We start from the raw sequence: 18,480 nt of genomic DNA, 5'->3' as shown, positions 1-18,480 counted from the left end.
TGTTGGACAGAAGCTTCTGTGAGGAACCGGCTCTGTCCCATGGAGAGGTACCACTGCGGGATCTGCATTTTAAATAGCAGTGGGGACGCCTCTGCAGCCCCTTGCCCTCTCAGCCTCCTGGGCACTGGCTCTCTGCGGCTCACTCTCTAGGGGCTCACCCCGCCCTGCTCCTCTTGCCTCCAGTCCCTCATTAGGCCTGGGTGCACGGAAAGCATGCAGCATATCTTTGTACTGTGTTAATGACTCTTGAACTGGTGGGGGCTATGTCTAATTGCTGCCACTATCTCTTTCTCTGCTGGGCAATTAGATGACAATTAACTTGGAATAGCCCAGAGGGGTCAGAGTAGAGAAGGAGGAAAGAGAGACCTTTAGGTTTCAGTTCTGTGCAAAGCTGGTTAACTTTTCTTTTCAGCTGCCTATAAACAAACCTAGTAGAGAAAAGAGTTTTTTCCCCACATCCCCTCCCCCAAAAAATCGGTTATGATTTTAATGGATCCAGAAGCAAAATAATTCTGTAATCAAAAAGACAAGTTTCCTGCTTTCCCTACCACAAAGAACTATTTCCAACCCAGGTAACTTATTATTTATTATCTATAGTAACTATGTTCTCACGTTTGAATGATACACTGTAGTGGTGTCGGAGTTCTTTGGAAATCCCTCAGCTCTTTTGCGGTGTTGGGAGTGAATGCTAGACCCTCTGTTAATTACTTTTACCTTACTTCACGTGCCCATCTTTTGGTCATTAATTTTTGAAGTTAAATTAGATTTTCAAAACCCAGCTTTAAAATGATGTTCATGCCGACAATTGCAATTTAATTGTCCAAACGGGGAAATCGATGCCTTGAAATTATGGGATCTAACTTTAAAATTGTATTAAAAATGTGGCATTATAAAGGGGAAATATTTTAAAAGGTTTTACCAGCATCCCCATTACTGTTACCCAGGATTCTGCTTCAAGCAGTAACACAGGAGGGAGAGGGCAATGGACAGATTAGTGTTCAGTGGTACTTCAAACAAAAAGACATTTACTCTTAAATTATCTCGTTGATGCCTGATTGACGATCTAATAGCATGTATCAAGTATATCAAAACTTCTCTGAATAAGCTTGTTAGCATTTCTAAGGGGGACACTGAACATTCCTCAACCCTCCCCTCACCCCCCACTATGCCCTGATTGGGCAGGTAGGCAGCTCCGGTGGAGCTGCCGCAGTGGTGTCTGCGGGAGGTCCACCGGAGCCGCGCGAGCAGCCGACTATCCGCAGGCACGACTGGGGCAGCTCCACAGGAGCTGCCTGCCGCCCCTTCCGAACACCCTGGGCTGCCGGCTACTGTGGCGGCGCCCTGACCCAGGGGAACCCCTAGACTGCGGGCTGCCGCAGCCGCGCCCTGACCCAGGGGAACCCCTGGACTGCGGGCTGCCGCAGCCGCGCCCTGACCCAGGGGAACCCCTGGACTGCGGGCTGCCGCGGCGGCGCCCTGACCCAGGGGACCCCCTGGACTGCGGGCTGCAGCGGAGGTGCCCTGACCCAGGGGACCCCCTGGACTGCGGGCTGCCGCGGCGGCGCCCTGACCCAGGGGACCCCCTGGACTGTAGGCTGCAGCGGAGGCGCCCTGACCCAGGGGACCCCCTGGACTGTAGGCTGCAGCGGAGGCGCCCTGACCCAGGGGACACCCTGGACTGCCGGCTGCAGCGGAGGCGCCCTGACCCAGGGGACACCCTGGACTGCCGGCTGCAGCGGAGGCGCCCTGACCCAGGGGAACCCCTGGACTACCGGCTGCAGCGGAGGTGCCCTGACCCAGGGGACCCCCTGGACTGCGGGCTGCCGCGGCGGCGCCCTGACCCAGGGGACCCCCTGGATTGCAGGCTGCAGCGGAGGCGCCCTGACCCAGGGGACACCCTGGACTGCCGGCTGCAGCGGAGGCGCCCTGACCCAGGGGAACCCCTGGACTGCTGGCTGCCGCGGCGGCGCCCTGACCCAGGGGACACCCTGGACTACTGGCTGCAGCGGAGGCGCGCTGACCCAGGGGACACCCTGGACTGCCGGCTGCAGTGGAGGCGCCCTGACCTGGACTGCGGGCTGCCGCCGGCAGCTCAGACTCCCTCTCTGTCCCAGCAGCAGCGGCTGCTCAACCATTTAAAAAAAAATTGAGGGCGCTTTTTGGCGCCCTCAAATCTCGGCGCCCTAGGCAACCGCCTAGTTCGCCTAAATGGTGGCACCGGCCCTGCATGCGAGACAGCCTCCCCTTGCCCTGCGGGCTGTGCGCCCCCAGGCCAGGGATAGTCAGGATGGGTTACCATTGGTGCTCTTGGCTGGAACCCAGGTGGCTGGTAAATGCGTGTCCGTGGAGGTTCTTCCCAAAAACACTGTCATTGGCTTTTCTTTAAAAAAAAGAAATGGAGTGAGTGTAGTGAATGAATGACATTGGAATAACTAACAACAGAGCCAAATACACCCCAACGCAAACACTGTGCCAACTTACCCATACACTATCATCTCACCACACAGCTCCCCTGCTGATCTGCTCCTGCCCAACCGAGCTCTGCCGATGTCCCTCAGTCCCGGTTTGAAGCCTCCCTGCGATTCCAGACACGCCCCCCACCCCCAACTCTGCCTGTGCTGCTCGCTTCCCCCTGCTATTACAGTCCTGCCCCCCAGCTCTGCTTGTGCTCCTCACTTCTCCTTGCTACTCCAGTCCTGCCCCCCAGCTCTGCCTGTGCTCCTCACTTCCCCCTGCTATTCCAGTCCTGCCCCCCAGCTCTGCCTGTGCTCCTCAATTCCCCTGCTATTCCAGTCCTGCCCCCACTCCTCACTTCCCCCTGCTATTCCATTCCTGCCCCCCAGCTCTGCCTGTGCTCTTCACTTCCTCCTGCCACTCCAGTCCTGCCCCCCAGCTCTGCCTGTGCCACTCACTTCCTCCTGCTACTCCAGCCCTGCCCCCCCAGCTCTGCCTGTGCTCCTCACTTCCCTTTGCTATTCCAGTCCTGACCCCCAGCTCCGCCTGTGCTCCTCACTTCCCCCTGCTACTCCAGTCCTGCCTCCCTGACTCTACCTGTGCCACTTACTTCTCTCTGCTATTCCAGTCCTGCCCCCAGCTCTGCCTGTGCTCCTCAATTCCCTCTGCTATTCCAGTCCTGCTCCCTAGCTCTGCCTGTGCTTCTCACTTCCCCCTCCTACTCCAGTCCTGCTCCCCAGCTCTCCCTGTGCTCCTCACTTCTCCCTGCTACTCCAGTCCTGCCCCCCAGCTCTGCCTGTGCTCCTTCCTTCCCACCACTCCTCTGCGGGAAGAATGTTCCTGGGCCCCGGCCTCTCAAGGTTAATTTTCCCTGCCCCTCCATTATGGGAAAGCCAAAGCTCATTCTCTGGTGCTGTGAGGGAGAGGCCAGCGGGTGGGTGGCTGGGTGGGTGGGCCCTGAAAGCAGCTGTCCAGCCCAGTCCCATGTGCAGATGAGTCAGTGCACTGCAAGCTCAGCATGCTCAGAGAAGAGCAAAGGAACCGTGAGCGGAGCCCTGGCGCTGACCCCAGCCAAGTCTGCCCTGCTGCTGCTGTCACTGATTGTCTGTGGGCCAGGACCCTGCCTGCTTTCGGATGCCCCTCCCTTCCTGTCCTTTCACACGGAGCAGTGAAGGGCAATCTCAGGTGCCCTTCTGCACACACAAGTTCAAGGAAGCCCACTTGCAGGTGCAGTCTAGACATACCTTAGAGGCACGCTATCAGGGTAAAGATCAGATGAGGATATCAAACAAGTTCCTACATACAGTGTTGCAGATAACACCTCCTAGAGAATTATCCCTGACAGGCAGTTAAACAGCTGCTCTGCTTGTATTGAACTCTATTTATTCTGGTTTTTAAATGATTCAAACCTGTAATCCAAGCAAGCATACAAAGCAGGGAAATTGAAAAAGAGCAGATGTGAGACCTGGCAAGTGTTAGTTGTTCAAAACTACTAGACTGAAACATATTGGACATGCCTGCACTTTGGGGAAGGTCTGTGCTAAGTGGGTTTGCTGGGGAATCCCTGGGGAGTGGTTAATGCAAATTACACAACCCCAATTATGCAAAACCCCAACCTTTTGAAGCTATGCCCTGAGGAGAGGGCCACTGACTGGTGATTACCTGCCCCAAGAGCATAGAGATCAAAGAGCCAAACTGGATAAAGAACCAGCTGTATTGTCCAGGTCAGATTGTTCCTGACCTATAAGCTGACATGAACTTGTAACCAAGGGGGCAAATCCTTTCGAAAGACCGACACATACCAGAGCCCTGTGGTGGTGTTGGGGGTGAAAATAGGAAAAACTATTTCACTAGGTGGGTGGTGACGCACTGGAGTGGGTTATCCAGGGGGGTGGTGAAATCTCCATCCTTAGAGGTTTTTAAGGCTCGGTTTGACAAAGCCCTGGATGGGATGATTTTAGTTGGAAATTGGTCCTGCTTTGAGCAGGGGGTTGGACTAGATGACCCCCTGAGGTCCCTTCCAACCCTGATATTCTATGATTCTATGAAACCGCTGGTAAGCTTTTAGCATGCACGGAGGTTCTCTTCTTGTGTTTAAATGTTGTCTCAATAATGCTTTTGCCCTAAGAATGAAGACAGTGTGCTCTGTGAAGGCTGGTTGGTAGCTGGTGTGCACTGTGGTAGCCCATGGGCCCGGAAAAAGAACCACAGGGCTTGGACCCTCCAACCTGCTGGCAAGTCACAGTGATGCACAGAGGTGCTGCAAGTCTAAAGGGAGCAAGACTTGGGAAGCCTCAAGCAGGTGCCCTCAAAGGAGACCAGGGGACGAGGGGTCAATGGTGCAGTGAACCCTGAAACTGTGACAAGCTCCTCCTTATTACAGATCCTAATCCATCTGCCTTATCTTCAGGGCTTTAGATGGCCCCCGTCAACCTCACAGCCACACACACCTGTGCTTCAGGGCAGGGCTGTTATGGGGATGGGGAGATGGAGGCCCAGAAAGACTCAGGCCTAGATCCCCAAAGTATTTAGGGACCTAACTCCCAGTGAAATCAATAGAAGTTCAGTGTCCCAATCGACTCCCTCTGGATCGACATGGGCGGATGTCCTTTGTTCCACCTCTGGGGCACTGTCTCCCCTCTCCACTCTATGCTGGGATCCCAGAGGGGTGAGGAGGGGGGCAATCAGAGCCAATTCACAGCAGCAAGTGAAGTGATTAGTCAGTTCCATGGTTTAGTCCCTGCCCCTGCCTGTCCCTGCAGAGCTGAGAGATAGCTGCTGCCTCCTGATGATGGTGTGAGTTCTTCAGGCAGCAGAGAGATCCCTGGGTGGGCGCAGTGCTGGGAAGCTCCCGGTGGGCCTTGCATGCTTGGCAGGTACAGGAAAGATTTGTGGCACCGGCCCTACCAGCACTGGTTTCCCTGATAGCGGCTGGGGAGCAAGTCCAACGGAGAAGGCCAGGAGTGTTGTGTGGCCTGGCTTTCTGATATCGGTAACGTGGGGTGAAGTATCAGAGGAGTAGCTGTGTTAGTCTGTATCCACAAAAACAATGAGGAGTCTGGTGGCGGCTTAAAGACTAGAAGTGGGGTTTTTTGCTCACAAAAGCTTATACCCAAATAAATCTGTTAGTCTTTAAGGTGCCACCAGACTCCTTGATGTTTTGTGGGTGAAGTGTAGATTCTTCCCTGCCCCCCTGCCGCCGCCTTCTGTGCCACACAGAGTGCTTGGCTTGCTTGCCCTCTGAGGGAAGGGACTGCTGACAGGGTAGTATGCCCAGGGGCCAGGAACATTTGCCGGGTTATGCTCACGGAGCCGGTATGGGCCAGCAGTACCCGTGGCCTGGGGTGTTCATCTCTCCGGCGGCTGTGGTGCCATGAGTGCCATGGCTCCAGCCAGCAGCAGGGATAGCACTGGAGGAGGGTACCCTGTCTCACCTGTCGGGTTGAGGGAGCCTCACTCTGACCTCGCCATCAGCACCATGGCTCACCCCAGGAGGGAGAATCAGTTCTGCTTGGACAAGGGTCCCTGGCCTTCTCACCAGCCTCTCAGTGCCCAGCCCCAGAGCTGCCAGAGGGAGGGAGCCTGGCCTCAGGACAAACACCAGAGGAGCATCCAGACTGGTCTCTCCCTAGCTCGGTTCCCCCATGTACCCTGGAGCTCCAGGGCCAGGTAGCATCTACGACACAGGCGCCGGCATGGGAGGGGCAGTGAGTACACGCAGCAGGCTCATAACCCCAAACAGCACAGATGGGGTGTCTGCTTCAGGTGCTGCTGAGGAGAAGGCTCTTGCACCACCTGCACCAGGGGAAGGGCAGAGCGGAGGCCAGTGCTAGGTGTGCTGAGGGCAGTGAGGCAGGGGACAGTTTTGAACTGGACCCTGAGATGAATGGGGGCAAGTGGAGCAGCAGGGCTGGTGGCTGCATATAAGGCTGTGTTTGTTACTGTTTGTGATGAAGTGGGACTGTTCTTAATGTTTCCTCTGAATACTGTGTGGGTGCCTCAGTTTCTGGCCGACCCTCTGTCACCTAGCAACTAATGGCCAGGCCCTTCTCCCCTGCAAGGGGATGCTAAAAGTGTGGGAGAACAAAGAGATCAGGTGACCTCCTGGCCCGGGAAAGAGACAAAGGCCAGAAAGGAGGGGCTGGAGAGGGTTTCAGTTTGGAGCTGGCTGGGAACAGGAAGTGAGTGCAGATGGAGTTGTCTGGCTTGCTGGGCCCCAGAATGAACCCGGCTGAGGGGTCCGGTTCTCTGTACCTACAGACTCTGTTTTAGACCGTGTTCCTGTCATCTAATAAACCTCTGTTTTACTGGCTGGCTGAGAGTCACATCTGACTGCGAGGTGGGGGTATAGGACCCTGTGGCTTCCCCAGGACCCCACCTGGGTGGACTCACTGTGGGAAGTGCACGGAGGGGCAGAGGATGCTGATTGCTCCAAGGAGAAACTCAGGAGGTGAAGCCATGTCAGCTTCTTGACCTGAAGACAGTCTGCTCCAGGGGAGAGGAGGCTCCCCAAAGTCCTGACTGGCTTGGTGGGGAGCAGTTCCAAAGCATCGCCCGGGGACTCCATAACACTGTTAACCCAGTAGACTGCTGCAGGGCCAGGGGCACCGTCCAGGCCCAGATCCCGTTGTGCTGGGTGTGTGCCATGGTGGCTGTGTGTGGGGCCAAGGCAGGCTGCAGAGAAGGGGTGATGAACTGGGAATGTTCTTAATGTTTTCTCTGAATACTGTGTTGGTGCCTCAGTGTCCCCATGGCAGTTCTTAAGTATCTGGCAGAGCAAAGGGCCAGTGCACCTAAATGCCTGACCCTCTGTCTCCTAGCAACTGATGGCCTGGGCCCCTCCCCTGCAAAGGTGCCAGCTGAAGGTGTTGGAGACAAAGAGATCAGGTGACCTCGTGTCCCGGGAAAGGAGCTGAGCAGAGGAGTTGGGGCTGGATGGGTTGTTAGTCTGGAGCTGGCTGGGGTCGAGGTGTGAAGTGCAGATGTGGGGGGTCTGGTTCACTGCCCCCCAGCATGGACCCGGCTGAGGGGTCCGGTTCGCTGTATCTACAAGCTCTGTTTTAGACCCTGTTCCTGTCATCGAATAAACCTCTGTTTTACAGGGTGGCTAAGAGTCATGTCTGACTGCAAAGTGGGGGTGCAGGACCCGGTGGCTTCCTCAGGACCCCACTGAGGCGGGCTCACTGTGGGAAGCGCACGGAGGGGCAGAGGATGCTGAATGCTCCAAGGAGAGACCCAGGAGGTGAAGATGTGTGAGCTTCTTGCCCTGAACAAGTCTGCTCCAAGGGAGAGGAGCCTCCCCAAAGTCCTGCCTGGCTTGGTGGGGAGCAGTTCCAGAGCATCGCCTGGGGACTCTGTGACAGGAGTTCAATGGGAGAAGTAGTGGCTGAGGCCCTGGGGGTCACAGGTGAATTGTGGGGGACAGGGCTGGCCTGGCTCGCATGCAGAGGAGATAGCAGGTGCCTGGCTCCCAACTTGCTGCCCAGGTCCCTAGAGCAGAGCAGGAGGGAGAGGCCAGCTAAGTGCAGTGGCCCACTGGCCTTGAGAGGGAGCCGAGCCTGTGTTCTCCCAGGACTGGAGCTAAGAGTCCGGGAGTGGGAGCAGATGTGGGCTCCTCGGGGCTGGGCATGGCCGGAGGCTGCAGCTGGGTGGAGGGGATTCCCCTGGCAGCCTCACGTGCCTCGTGGTTGCGGGATCCAGTGAGGAGGAAGGAAGAAATGCCGCTTGAATGAGCTGCAGCTCCTGGGAGGCGTCCCTGGCTGCTCACGGGGAGGGGGTTTCCCAGCTCCTGTCACTGGGGGCTGAGCTGACACCCCCGCCAGTGCCAGGCAAATGAGGGGGTGGGGTCACTGGACCCACAAAGACCTTTGGGAGGTGGCACAAGAGGGCAAGGCTAGGCAGAAGGGGGTTAAACTGCTGGATGAAATGCAGGCTGCCAGCATGGCGAGCGTCCAGCAACGAGGTCTGTGGAGCAGCGTCACCGGGGAGTGAGCTGGGAACCCCATTGCTTGGGGCTGTGCAGAGCCCTGGGCATGACCCCAAGGAAGCAACTCTGTCCTGCTTAGTCCTTCCTGTCTGGGATGCTCAGTGAGGCTGTTCCAGCCCAGCACCCAAGAGGCAAGGGAGAAGCTGGCACAGAGCCCTACATGGCATGGAGAGGGCAAGGGTGCCCCAACAGGGAGGCTGCAGCAAAGGCCGAGCCCAGCAGGGTTTGTGTTCAGGGACAAGGCGGTAACTGTGGAGTCATGACTGCAATACAGCCTCTGCCACCCAGGAAGGGCATGTGGCTAGGGCACTCCAGGGGCTTCACTGGGCGAGGACAGACAGATTTCAGGGCAGTGTTTGCAGCAGACACATCTGGAGTGGGGAGAGCCAGGGGTGTTATTTTGTGAGAAGGGCAGGGGCATCGGCATGTGCATGGGCACAACTGGGGGTATGAGCAGAGATGCATGGTCAGGGCAGTGCCAGGAGAGATGGGCATATGTGGTCTGGCCAGCGCTATGACAGTGGGCTCACAGGTGCGGTCTGGGCAGCGCTGGGGCAGGAGGGTGGGCAGAGACACACAGTCTGGGAAATGCCATGGGTGGGCATGTGAGCAGTCATGGAGGCACCTTCACTTCAGGTTTTTGAGAGGCAGCTGGAGCCATCTGTCAGGGGTGGTTTAGACACAACAAATCCTGCATCTTGGCAGGGGCTAGACTAGATGACCCCTGCAGTGCCTTCTAACCCTCTCATTCTGTGGTTTTTTCATACAGTCTGGGTGGTGCCAGGGGGGTGGTGAGGGATGCATGGTCTGGGCAGTGCCTGGGGTGGGCAGGGACACGTGATCTGGGCGGTGCCGGGGGCGGAGGGGATGAGCAGGGACATGCGATCTGGGTGGTGTTGTGGGGAATGGGCAGGGACACGCAATCTGGGTGGACTGGGGGGGATGGGCAGGGACACATGATCTGAGTAGTGTTATGGTGGGGATAGGCAGGCATACACGGTCTAGGCGGACGTGGGGGGTGGGCAGGAACACGCGATCTGGGTGGTGCTGGGGGGGTGGGCAGGGAGATGTGGTGTGAGCAGTGCCAGGAATGGGCACACTTGGGCAGGGCGGTGCTGGGGCACATCAGAAACCGTGTATGTTGATGCCATGAATTAGCCAGAGAAAGGAGCATTTCATCACTGAGCTAGGTGGCCCTGTGCACACCCCCATTCCCACTAGCCAGGGGCCCTGTGGGGCAGCTGTGCTTGGCCTCCAGACCCCACATGGGCTGGCAGGGCATCCCTTGTCAGAGTCCTGTCCCCACAGGCCGCAGTGCTGCCCCGTCCCGCTGCCACAGAGCCTGCTGCTTGGAGCAGCCTTGGGAAGAGCTGGCAGCAGGTTGCCATGGCACCCGGCCTGCGGGCCCCATGTGCTGAGGCTAGGCAGGTAAACACAGGAGAGTGGCTGGAAGGGGCTGGGGCTGGGGCTGTGTAGCCCTGCCTCTCGCCGCCACCTGCTGCTCATGTCCCCTCGCAAGAGGGCACTGCTGGGTGGGATGGGCAGGAGGCAGAGAGGTGCCACCCACAGCTAGTGCTCCCAGGGCAACAGAAGCCCTGGTGGTATTGATGCTGGGCTGGGATGGATGTAGCCACCTGCACAAGGATGGGATGAGAATGGGTCTGGACCAGCCCTGGGCTTCTTCCCCCTCCCCCAGCTCTGCCCCTCAGGTGCCCCTCAGTCCTGACCCATAGTCCCCTCCATACTATTCCAGCCTTGTTCCTCTTCAGAGAAGATGCACATCTGTGCTGAGCTGTATGTTTGTTTTTTGATGTGGCTAAAGGATTTCTAAAACTCACCGTGAGCTCATCACCCTGGTATTATTGGTGACACCAGTCTCTGAGCCCAGGCTTGTGCCACCTACCTGACCAACCCCGCACACCAGACGCTGTCCCTCCACAGTCATTCATGGCTGGACTGCAGCCACTCCACCAGGGCTGGGCTATGCACAAGCAGCAAAGGTGACTGTTTGAGGCCTGGCTCTCCCCATTCCCTGGCTAACCAGATCTCTCCCGCCAGCCCAGAGACAGCTCCCTGCCTGATCCCCACCCTCCTGTTCATGCCACCAGCCTTGGGCACGGGGGAGGGTCCCTGAGGTCACCAAGTCTCCTGTGGTGCTGCAGAATGAGTGTGAATGTCTCCATCCCTGGACAGAATGTTTCTTCACCTGCCATTATTTCCCGCTCCTCGTGTGGGCGTCTGCAGTTCCTGCTGTGCAGTGCTAGAGAAGCGCAGCGTGTGTTTGCCAAGGGCTGCAGCAGTCGAGCCGCTGCAGCCATCCCCATGCCGCCCCCAGCCCTCTTGTCTCACCACCCCCTCGTCTCCTCTCCGCGTGCGGAGCTAGGCTCACTTGTCTGTGCTGTGAGCAGCAGGTGAATGGAGCCGCAACACTGAGCCAAACTGCTCCTTTCTTTCGCTGCCAATCCCCCGAGCAGCAGCGCAGAACTGGGAAGCGGATCCATGCACCGGATCAAAGGTAATGCCATGGGCCTGGGGCTGGCAGCGAGGCTGTGGGGCCATGCTGGGAGGACACATGCCACCTGTGGCACATGCCACTCTAGCCCCTGGGATTCAGCGGGCACCTGTATACTGGCTAATCCTTTTCCTCCCCAGCAGATGTATCTCTGGGCTCTCTTGCTGTGGTGATCTGCAGTTCGCTGGGTGGCACTTGCCTGTCGGGGGCCGAAGGGCACGTGGTACTGGTAGAACAGGCTCCCAATGCAGTGCTGGGGAAGCTGAGAGCTCTGCGCGGTTCCTGTCTGTGTCAGCAGCACCCAGTGGTATCATACCTGGGTGCTCAGTGCCAGGTGTGCTGCAGTAGCCCAGCAGGGAGCACTGGCCCTGCTCCTTCTCTGGCAGGACTCTGTGTGAGGAGGCCTTTGTGCCATTTGTTACAGGGAGCAGGCCAAGGCAGACTATCATCTCTGCAGTAGAATCACGGGGGTGCTGGCCTAGGGCATCATGGTGGCCCAGGTCTCTCTGGGGTGAGCCCCAGGGGCCCACTCTCCACAGCCAGACCCCCAGCTGAGCTCTCTGACTGGCAGGAGGGCTGGTGTGGTTAGACATGGTGGCTTTGTAAAGTCTCCACAGGACAGTTGCTGAGGATTTGGGCCAAGGTCTTGACACCAGTTGAATCTCCTGGATGGTCACTGTGCTCTGACAGGGCACGTGCCCTGGCCTCTGCCATTCAGGAGCGTTACGTTTGCCATCTGTACCTTTAGAATAAAAACACCATGTAGGAGGGGCACAGAACAAGGTGTGTGCCCCCCGGAAGGCTCTGGCAGAAGCACTAGAGTAACTTCCCTGTGCCTCAATCAGCCGGACGGCCTTGCTAACCGACGCTTTGGGCTGGTATGAGAAGGTGCTAGCCGGGTCCGTGAGGATGTCCAATGCAGCATGTCAATTTCAGCTTCATCCTGCTGAGCAGGGTGGGGTTTGCACTGGCCAACTGGAAAAGGAGACACTCTGGGGGACGTGGGGGCCTGGATTTGCTCCCTCCTGTGGATGTATTCAGGAGGAGTGATGCTGCCAGTAATGGTCGCACTGGGGGAGGTGAAAGCCAACTCTGCTCTGTGGGCGTCACAGTCGGTAAGGACTGGCGCACGCCCTGAAATGGGAAGCCAAAGGATTTGCCTGTTGCGGACTCTAAAGGCAAAATTTTGGTTTCCTCAAGTAAACCCTCTGTTCCTGTGCAGTAAACGGCTGCAGGGTGGTGGGGTTACTCTGCATTGCAGCACATAGATTATATGGTCTGTTCACCTGGGCAATGGGCCCTGGGCGCCTGAATGTGAGAGTCTGCGGCAAACCAGCCTGAAAACAGAAATTGAAATTGATACCTTCTGTCACGGAGTCACCGGGTGATGCTCTGGAACTGCTCCCCGCCAAGCCAGTCAGGACTTTGGGGAGGCTCCTCTCCCTTGGAGCAGACTTGTTCAGGGCAAGAAGCTCACACGTCTTCACCTCCTGGGTCTCTCCTTGGAGCATTCAGCATCCTCTGCCCCTCCGTGCGCTTCCCACAGCGAGCCCGCCTCAGTGGGGTCCTGAGGAAGCCACCGGGTCCTGCACCCCCACTTTGCAGTCAGACATGACTCTTAGCCACCCCGTAAAACAGAGGTTTATTCGATGACAGGAACAGGGTCTAAAACAGAGCTTGTAGATACAGCGAACCGGACCCCTCAGCCGGGTCCATGCTGGGGGGCAGTGAACCAGACCCCCCACATCTGCACTTCACACCTTAACCCCAGCCAGCTCCAGACTAACAACCCATCCAGCCCCAACTCCTCTGCTCAGCTCCTTTCCCGGGACACGAGGTCACCTGATCTCTTTGTCTCCAACACCTTCAGCTGGCACCTTTGCAGGGGAGGGGCCCAGGCCATCAGTTGCTAGGAGACAGAGGGTCAGGCATTTAGGTGCACTGGCCCTTTGCTCTGCCAGATACTTAAGAACTGCCATGGGGACACTGAGGCACCAACACAGTATTCAGAGAAAACATTAAGAACATTCCTAGTTCATCACACCTTCCTCTTCCCACCCAGCAGGGAAGGGCAGGAAGTGAGCAGCCTGGTGGGTAAGGATCCACTTGATTGGGTGAAGGAGGGGGGTCAGTCAGATGGGAACTAGATGGTCCATGTGGAAGATGCTGGGGTAGGGCAGCCTTGGCAGGCAGTGAAGTGTGAGACCTGTTCTCTCCCTGTATCTCGTTAACAAGGCATCCGTCCGTCTGTAACTCAGGCAGAAGCTGAGCTGGTCTCTGCCATTGCACTTTGTATTAATAATGGACAATGCCCAGTGTCTGGACTGGGGTCCTCCAGCCCCTTTGCCATGGGCACTTGGGGGCTCCCACCTGCTGGAAGTCCTGCCCCAGGAGTGCCTCTGATGGAGGGGCCTCCCAGGAAGGTGCCGAGCCGGAGTTGCTGGCTCCTGTGGCACCAGGGGTGGGACAGAGCGGGAGAGGGCATTGCCAGGATGTGTCACAGCCCTAGCAGTCAGGCTGGGGCACATTGCCTCCCCTCTCAGGCCCCAGGCTGGCATGGACATTCACACACATGCTGCGGCGACACCAGAGCTTTATGCATGGCACAGGACTGGCACACTCTCCTGAGCAAAGGATGAATGAGAGAGAAATGTCCTCAGGAATGAGCTCAGTTTCTGCGAGTGCCAGGTGCTAATGCTCTCGCTGCCCTCAGGAATTCACCCCCAGAGCAGAGACCAGCCCCTGCTTCATAGAGCGATCAGCTGGGAGGGTGGGCACTGCAGCAGTGGATCCCCCACCCCTACGGGCCTGGTGTTGTCAGTACCACCTCTGCAAAGATGGTGTGAAATGCTGCTGTCACGGAGTCCCTGGGCGATGCTTTGGAACTGCTCCCTATGAAGCCAGTTAGGACTCTGGGGAAGTCTCCTCTCTGTGAGCAGACTGTCTTCAGGGCAAAAAGCTCACACTGCTTCCACTTTCCTGGGTCTGACCTTGGAGCATTCAGCAATCTTTGCCCCTCCGTGTGCTTCCCACAGTGAGTCCGCCCAGGCGGGGTCCTGGGGAAGCCAGAGGGTCCTGCACCCCAACTTCGCAATTAGATGTGACTCTTAACCAGCCAGTAAAACAGAGGTTTATTAGATGACAGGAACATGGTCTAAAACAAAGCTTGTAGGTATGGAGAACAAGACCCCTCAGCCGGGTCGATTTTGGGGGGCAGTGAGCCAGACACCCACGTCTGCACTCACTCCACGTCCCCAGCCAGCCCCTAACTGACTCATCCTCCAGCCCCTCCTCCTCTGGGCTTTGTTCCTTTCCCGGGCCAGGAGGTCACCTGATCTCTTTGTTCTCCAACACCTTTAGCTATCTCCTTGCTGAGGGGAAGGGCCCCGGTCATTAGTTGCCAGGAGATAGAGTGTTGGCCATTTATGTGCACTGGCCCTTTGCTCTGCAACACTCTCGCCCCCTAGAGACTTAAGAAATGCATAGGGGAAACTGAGGCACCCACACAGTATTCTGAGGAAACATTAAGAACAGTCCCACTTCGTCACAGCTGCCAAGCCATTGCCCTCCACCCACATCCTGGGCGTGTCGCTCATCTGCTCTGCACAGGTGTGAATGGCGACACAGCGTGCCCGGTGGGGCAGGATTGGGCCTCAGGGTGGGGGAGGGTTGGGCCCGCCATGTACCATCGTGCTCTGTGGGCTTAGAGGATGAACCAATTACGCCCACCCTGTTGCCTCACATTAGCTCTTGCCTTTGGTTTCAGCTCTTTTTTTAAAAGGAACAAATGCCCTTTTCTCCCCCACCAGCTAATCCCCCTCCCATTGTCCCTTTCTGACCCATCTTGCCCTCCTGCAGCTAATAAATAACATAGCAATAAAGCCCTTTAATTCACTCCTAAAGCTGCCTTCCCCCAGCCCCTCCATGTGTGGTGTTGCTGTGTGCTGTTGCTGCCCTCCTCCCCAGAAGTGGCTGCATTTCACTCACACTGAGTGTATGCAGTGCAACCCTTACTCAGGTGAAACAATTCTGAGGTTTGGCCAGTTCTGCATGTAATTCTGGGGTTGGGAGGGATGACCATGAATGCAGCGGTTCTTGTGCTAGCCTAATGGTACTACAGTTCCCTGCATGCCCCTGGGCCCTGTCACTACCCTGTCTGAATGTTCTACAGGAGACCCTGACATGCTAGGTGGGAGATAGCAGAGCTACACATTCACTGACCTGAGGGCTGAGTGGAGTCGTGCTCCATTCCCGCAGCTCCGAGCCATGGGATCTGAGTGGGTGTCTCTTCAGCTGTGCTGGGGTTTCTCTGGGAGTTCAGCAGTGATGGAAGAGTCAGGGTAGGTGTTGTAGAACCCTGGCTTGGAAAGGGTGTGTTGTGGGGTTCAGTTTCCCACACCCCCAGGAGGTGCCCAGATGTGACCCATGGTGGCAGAGAGCAGCGTGCTGCGCCAGCATGTGGAAAATCAAGGATTTAGAGTAGCTGAGCTCACAGCTAATGTTCTGTGATTGCAACGAGGAGGGGAGACCTAGCCAAGCCTCTGCCACCCATCTCATCCTCCATACAGACATGGTTAGAGCAGGTTCTTTGCATCTCGAGCCCCATGCAGGCCTGGGAGTGCGCTCCCTAGGATGCTCTGGCAATTCTGCAAGACGAAGATTCCCTCTGCGGGCTGTGCTGGGCAGGGGCTTGTGCGTAGCTGGGACTCTGGTTAGGGGGGCTGGGAATGAGGAACCCCTCTCCCAAAACACCAATCAGAGGGACCTTCTGGGAACGTCTCTGCTTGGCCTGGGATCACTGATGTAGCTAGGGTGTCATTGAGCAACCAGATGGTGCAGGGTGGCTGGCTAGGTGGGGATCACACAGGAGCTATAGGCCATGGGCAAGGAATGGCTCAGCCCATGTGTGCTCACATCATATGGATGGCTGCACCCTGCACCCTCCACCCTCAGCCCCCTGGCACAAGGCCCTTTCCCAGGCCACTGGATTAGCATCACATGTGGGGAGAGCGATGGAGAGCTTGTCTCCATTCCGAAGGGAACCCGAGTTAAGGTAGGGTATGAGTTTAAAGCACTGTAGCTGTTCCAGATGTGCGTATGTGTGTGTATTCCAGATGTGTGTGTAGCTATTCCCGATGTCTGTGTGTAGCTATTGCAGGTGCAGAGGGGTGTGTGTTTGTATCTATGTGTCTGTCTGTGTAGCTATTCCATGTGTGTGTGTGCGTGTGTATCTATTCCGGATGCGGAGGGGTGTGTGTGTATATGTGTGTATAATACAAATGCAAGTGTGTGCATGGGTATAGCTATTTTGTGCGTGCGTGCATTGTAGCGTGCATGTAGCTGTCCCGGATGCAGAGGGGTGTGTGTGTATTCCAGATGCGGGTGTGGGGGGGGTATAGCTATTCCATGTGTGTGTGTAGTGCTATTCTGGATGTGGAGAGTGTGTATGCGTGTATTCTGGGTGCGATCATGTGTGTGGGTATAGCTATTCCCTATGTGTGTGAGAGAGACACACACCATGTGGATCAGGCAGTGCTGGGAGGCAAAGGACCCTGCCAGAAGCTGCTTCCAATCCAGCTGTCTGCTGGAGAGGGCTCCGGCTGGGTGGTCTGTCTCTCCCCCGGGTGTCTCTCTCTCTCTCTGCCTGGCTCCTGGAGTGGAGGGAGACATGAAGGGCTTGCCTAGTTGATTGTCAGGGCAATGGCGCTGTCAGCCTGGCACAGGCTTCCCAATGCACCTGGCTGGAGGGGAGCCTGGCTGGTCTGTGGTTGGGGTGCTGGGGCTGGGGGGAGGTAGAGGGGGAAGCCTGGCCATCATGCTGCCCAGGGGAAGGAGATCAGTGAGTCTGCGACATCCGTGTTTGTGGTTCCAGGGGAAGAGGTGAGGAAAGACCCCCTCCACCCCCTGAACACCTACTGAGGACATAGTGGAGTGGCAGTGCTTGGTATGGTGCCAGGCTCACCAGGGACCTGTCACTGGGTAGTCTCCCCCCATGCAAGAAGTGATTCAGGATTATTTCAAAAAATTGGATGAGCACAAGTCCACGGGGCCAGATGCACTGCATCCGAGGTGTGCTAAAGGAGTTGGCAGATGTGATTGCAGAGCCATTGGCCATTATCTTTGAAAACTCATGGCGATCGGGGGAGGTCCCGGATGACTGGAAAAGGCTAATGTAGTGCCCATCTTTAAAAAAGGAAAGGAGGATCTGGAGAACTACAGACCAGTCAGCTTCACCTCAGTCCCTGGAAAAATCACAGCGCAGGTCCTCAAGGAATCAATTCTGAAGCACTTAAAGGAGCAGAAAGTGATCAGGAACAGTCAGCATGGATTCACCAAGGGCATGTCATGCCTGACTAACCTAATTGCTTTCTATGAGGAGATAACTGGGTCTGTGGATGAGAGGAAAGCAGTGGATGTGTTATTCCTTGACTTTAGCAAAGCTTTTGATATGGTCTCCCACAGTATTCTGGCTGGCAAATTAAAGAAGTCTGGGCTGGATGAATGGACTATAAGGTGGATAGAAAGCTAGCTAGATCATTGGGCTCAACGGGTAGTGATCAATGGCTCCATGTCTAGTTGGCAGCCGGTTTCAAGCACAGTACCCCAAGAGTCGGTCCTGTTTTGTTCAATATTGTCATTAAAGATCTGGAGGATGCCGTGGACTGCACCTTCCGCAAGTTTGCAGATGACTCTAAACTTGGAGGAGTGGTAGATACGCTGGAGGGTAGGAGTAGGATACAGAGGGACCTGGACAAATTAGAGGTTTGGGTCAAAAGAAGGCTGGTGAGGTTCAACAAGGACAAGTGCAGAGTCCTGCACTTAGGACAGAAGAATCCCATGCACTGTTACAGACTAGGGACTGAATGGCTAGGAAGCAGTTCTGCAGGAAAGGACCTAGGGGTTACAGTGGACGAGAAGCTGGATATGAGTCAACAGTGTGCCCTTGTTGCCAAGAAGGCTAATGGCATTTTCAGCTGTATAAGTAGGGGCATTGTCAGCAGATCGAGGGATGTGATCATTCCCCTCTATTCGACATTGATGAGGCCTCATCTGGAGTACTGTATCCAGTTTTGGGTCCCACACTACAAGAAGGATGTGGAAAAATTGGAAAGAGTCCAGCGGAGGGCAACAAAAATGATTAGAGGGCTGGAGCACATGACTTATGAGGAGAGGCTGAGGGAACTGGGAATGTTCAGTCTGCAGAAGAGAAGGATCTGATAGCTGCTTTCAACTACCTGAAAGGGAATTCCAAAGAGGATGGACCTAGAATCATAGATTATTAGGGTTGGAAGGGACGTCAGGAGATCATCTAGTCCAACCCCCTGCTCAAAGGGGGACCAATCCCTAAATTGCCCCCTCAAGGACTGAACTCACAACCCTGGGTTTAGCAGGCCAATGCTCAAACCACTGAGCTATCCCTCCCCCTGATTGGTCTCACTGGTAGAGCAAGGAGTAATGGTCTCAAGTTGCAGTGGGGGAGATTTAGGTTGGATATTAGGAAAAACTTTTTCACTAGGAGGGTGGTGAA

The 18,480-nt window shown here is 56.2% G+C and overlaps 1 protein-coding gene across 2 annotated transcripts in view; it reads left to right on the top strand.

The window, feature by feature from the left end:
• NHSL2 (NHS like 2) overlaps positions 1 to 18,480 on the top strand; it is a 180,600-nt gene that overhangs the window by 11,294 nt on the left and 150,826 nt on the right. The window contains exon 1 of one of the 2 annotated variants that reach the window (XM_050964194.1): positions 10,847 to 10,955. The exons of the other annotated variant lie outside the window; for it this stretch is intronic. Coding sequence (XP_050820151.1) covers positions 10,940 to 10,955 — 16 coding nt within the window. The 5' untranslated portion in view covers positions 10,847 to 10,939. Of the gene's footprint in view, positions 1 to 10,846; positions 10,956 to 18,480 lie in introns of those variants that run through there. 2 annotated transcript variants of the gene reach the window in all.

The sequence above is a fragment of the Gopherus flavomarginatus genome, chromosome 8 (genome assembly GCF_025201925.1).
Source record: "Gopherus flavomarginatus isolate rGopFla2 chromosome 8, rGopFla2.mat.asm, whole genome shotgun sequence".
NCBI classification, from domain to species: Eukaryota; Metazoa; Chordata; order Testudines; family Testudinidae; genus Gopherus; species Gopherus flavomarginatus.
This window is presented reverse-complemented; position numbering and strand designations above follow the sequence as displayed.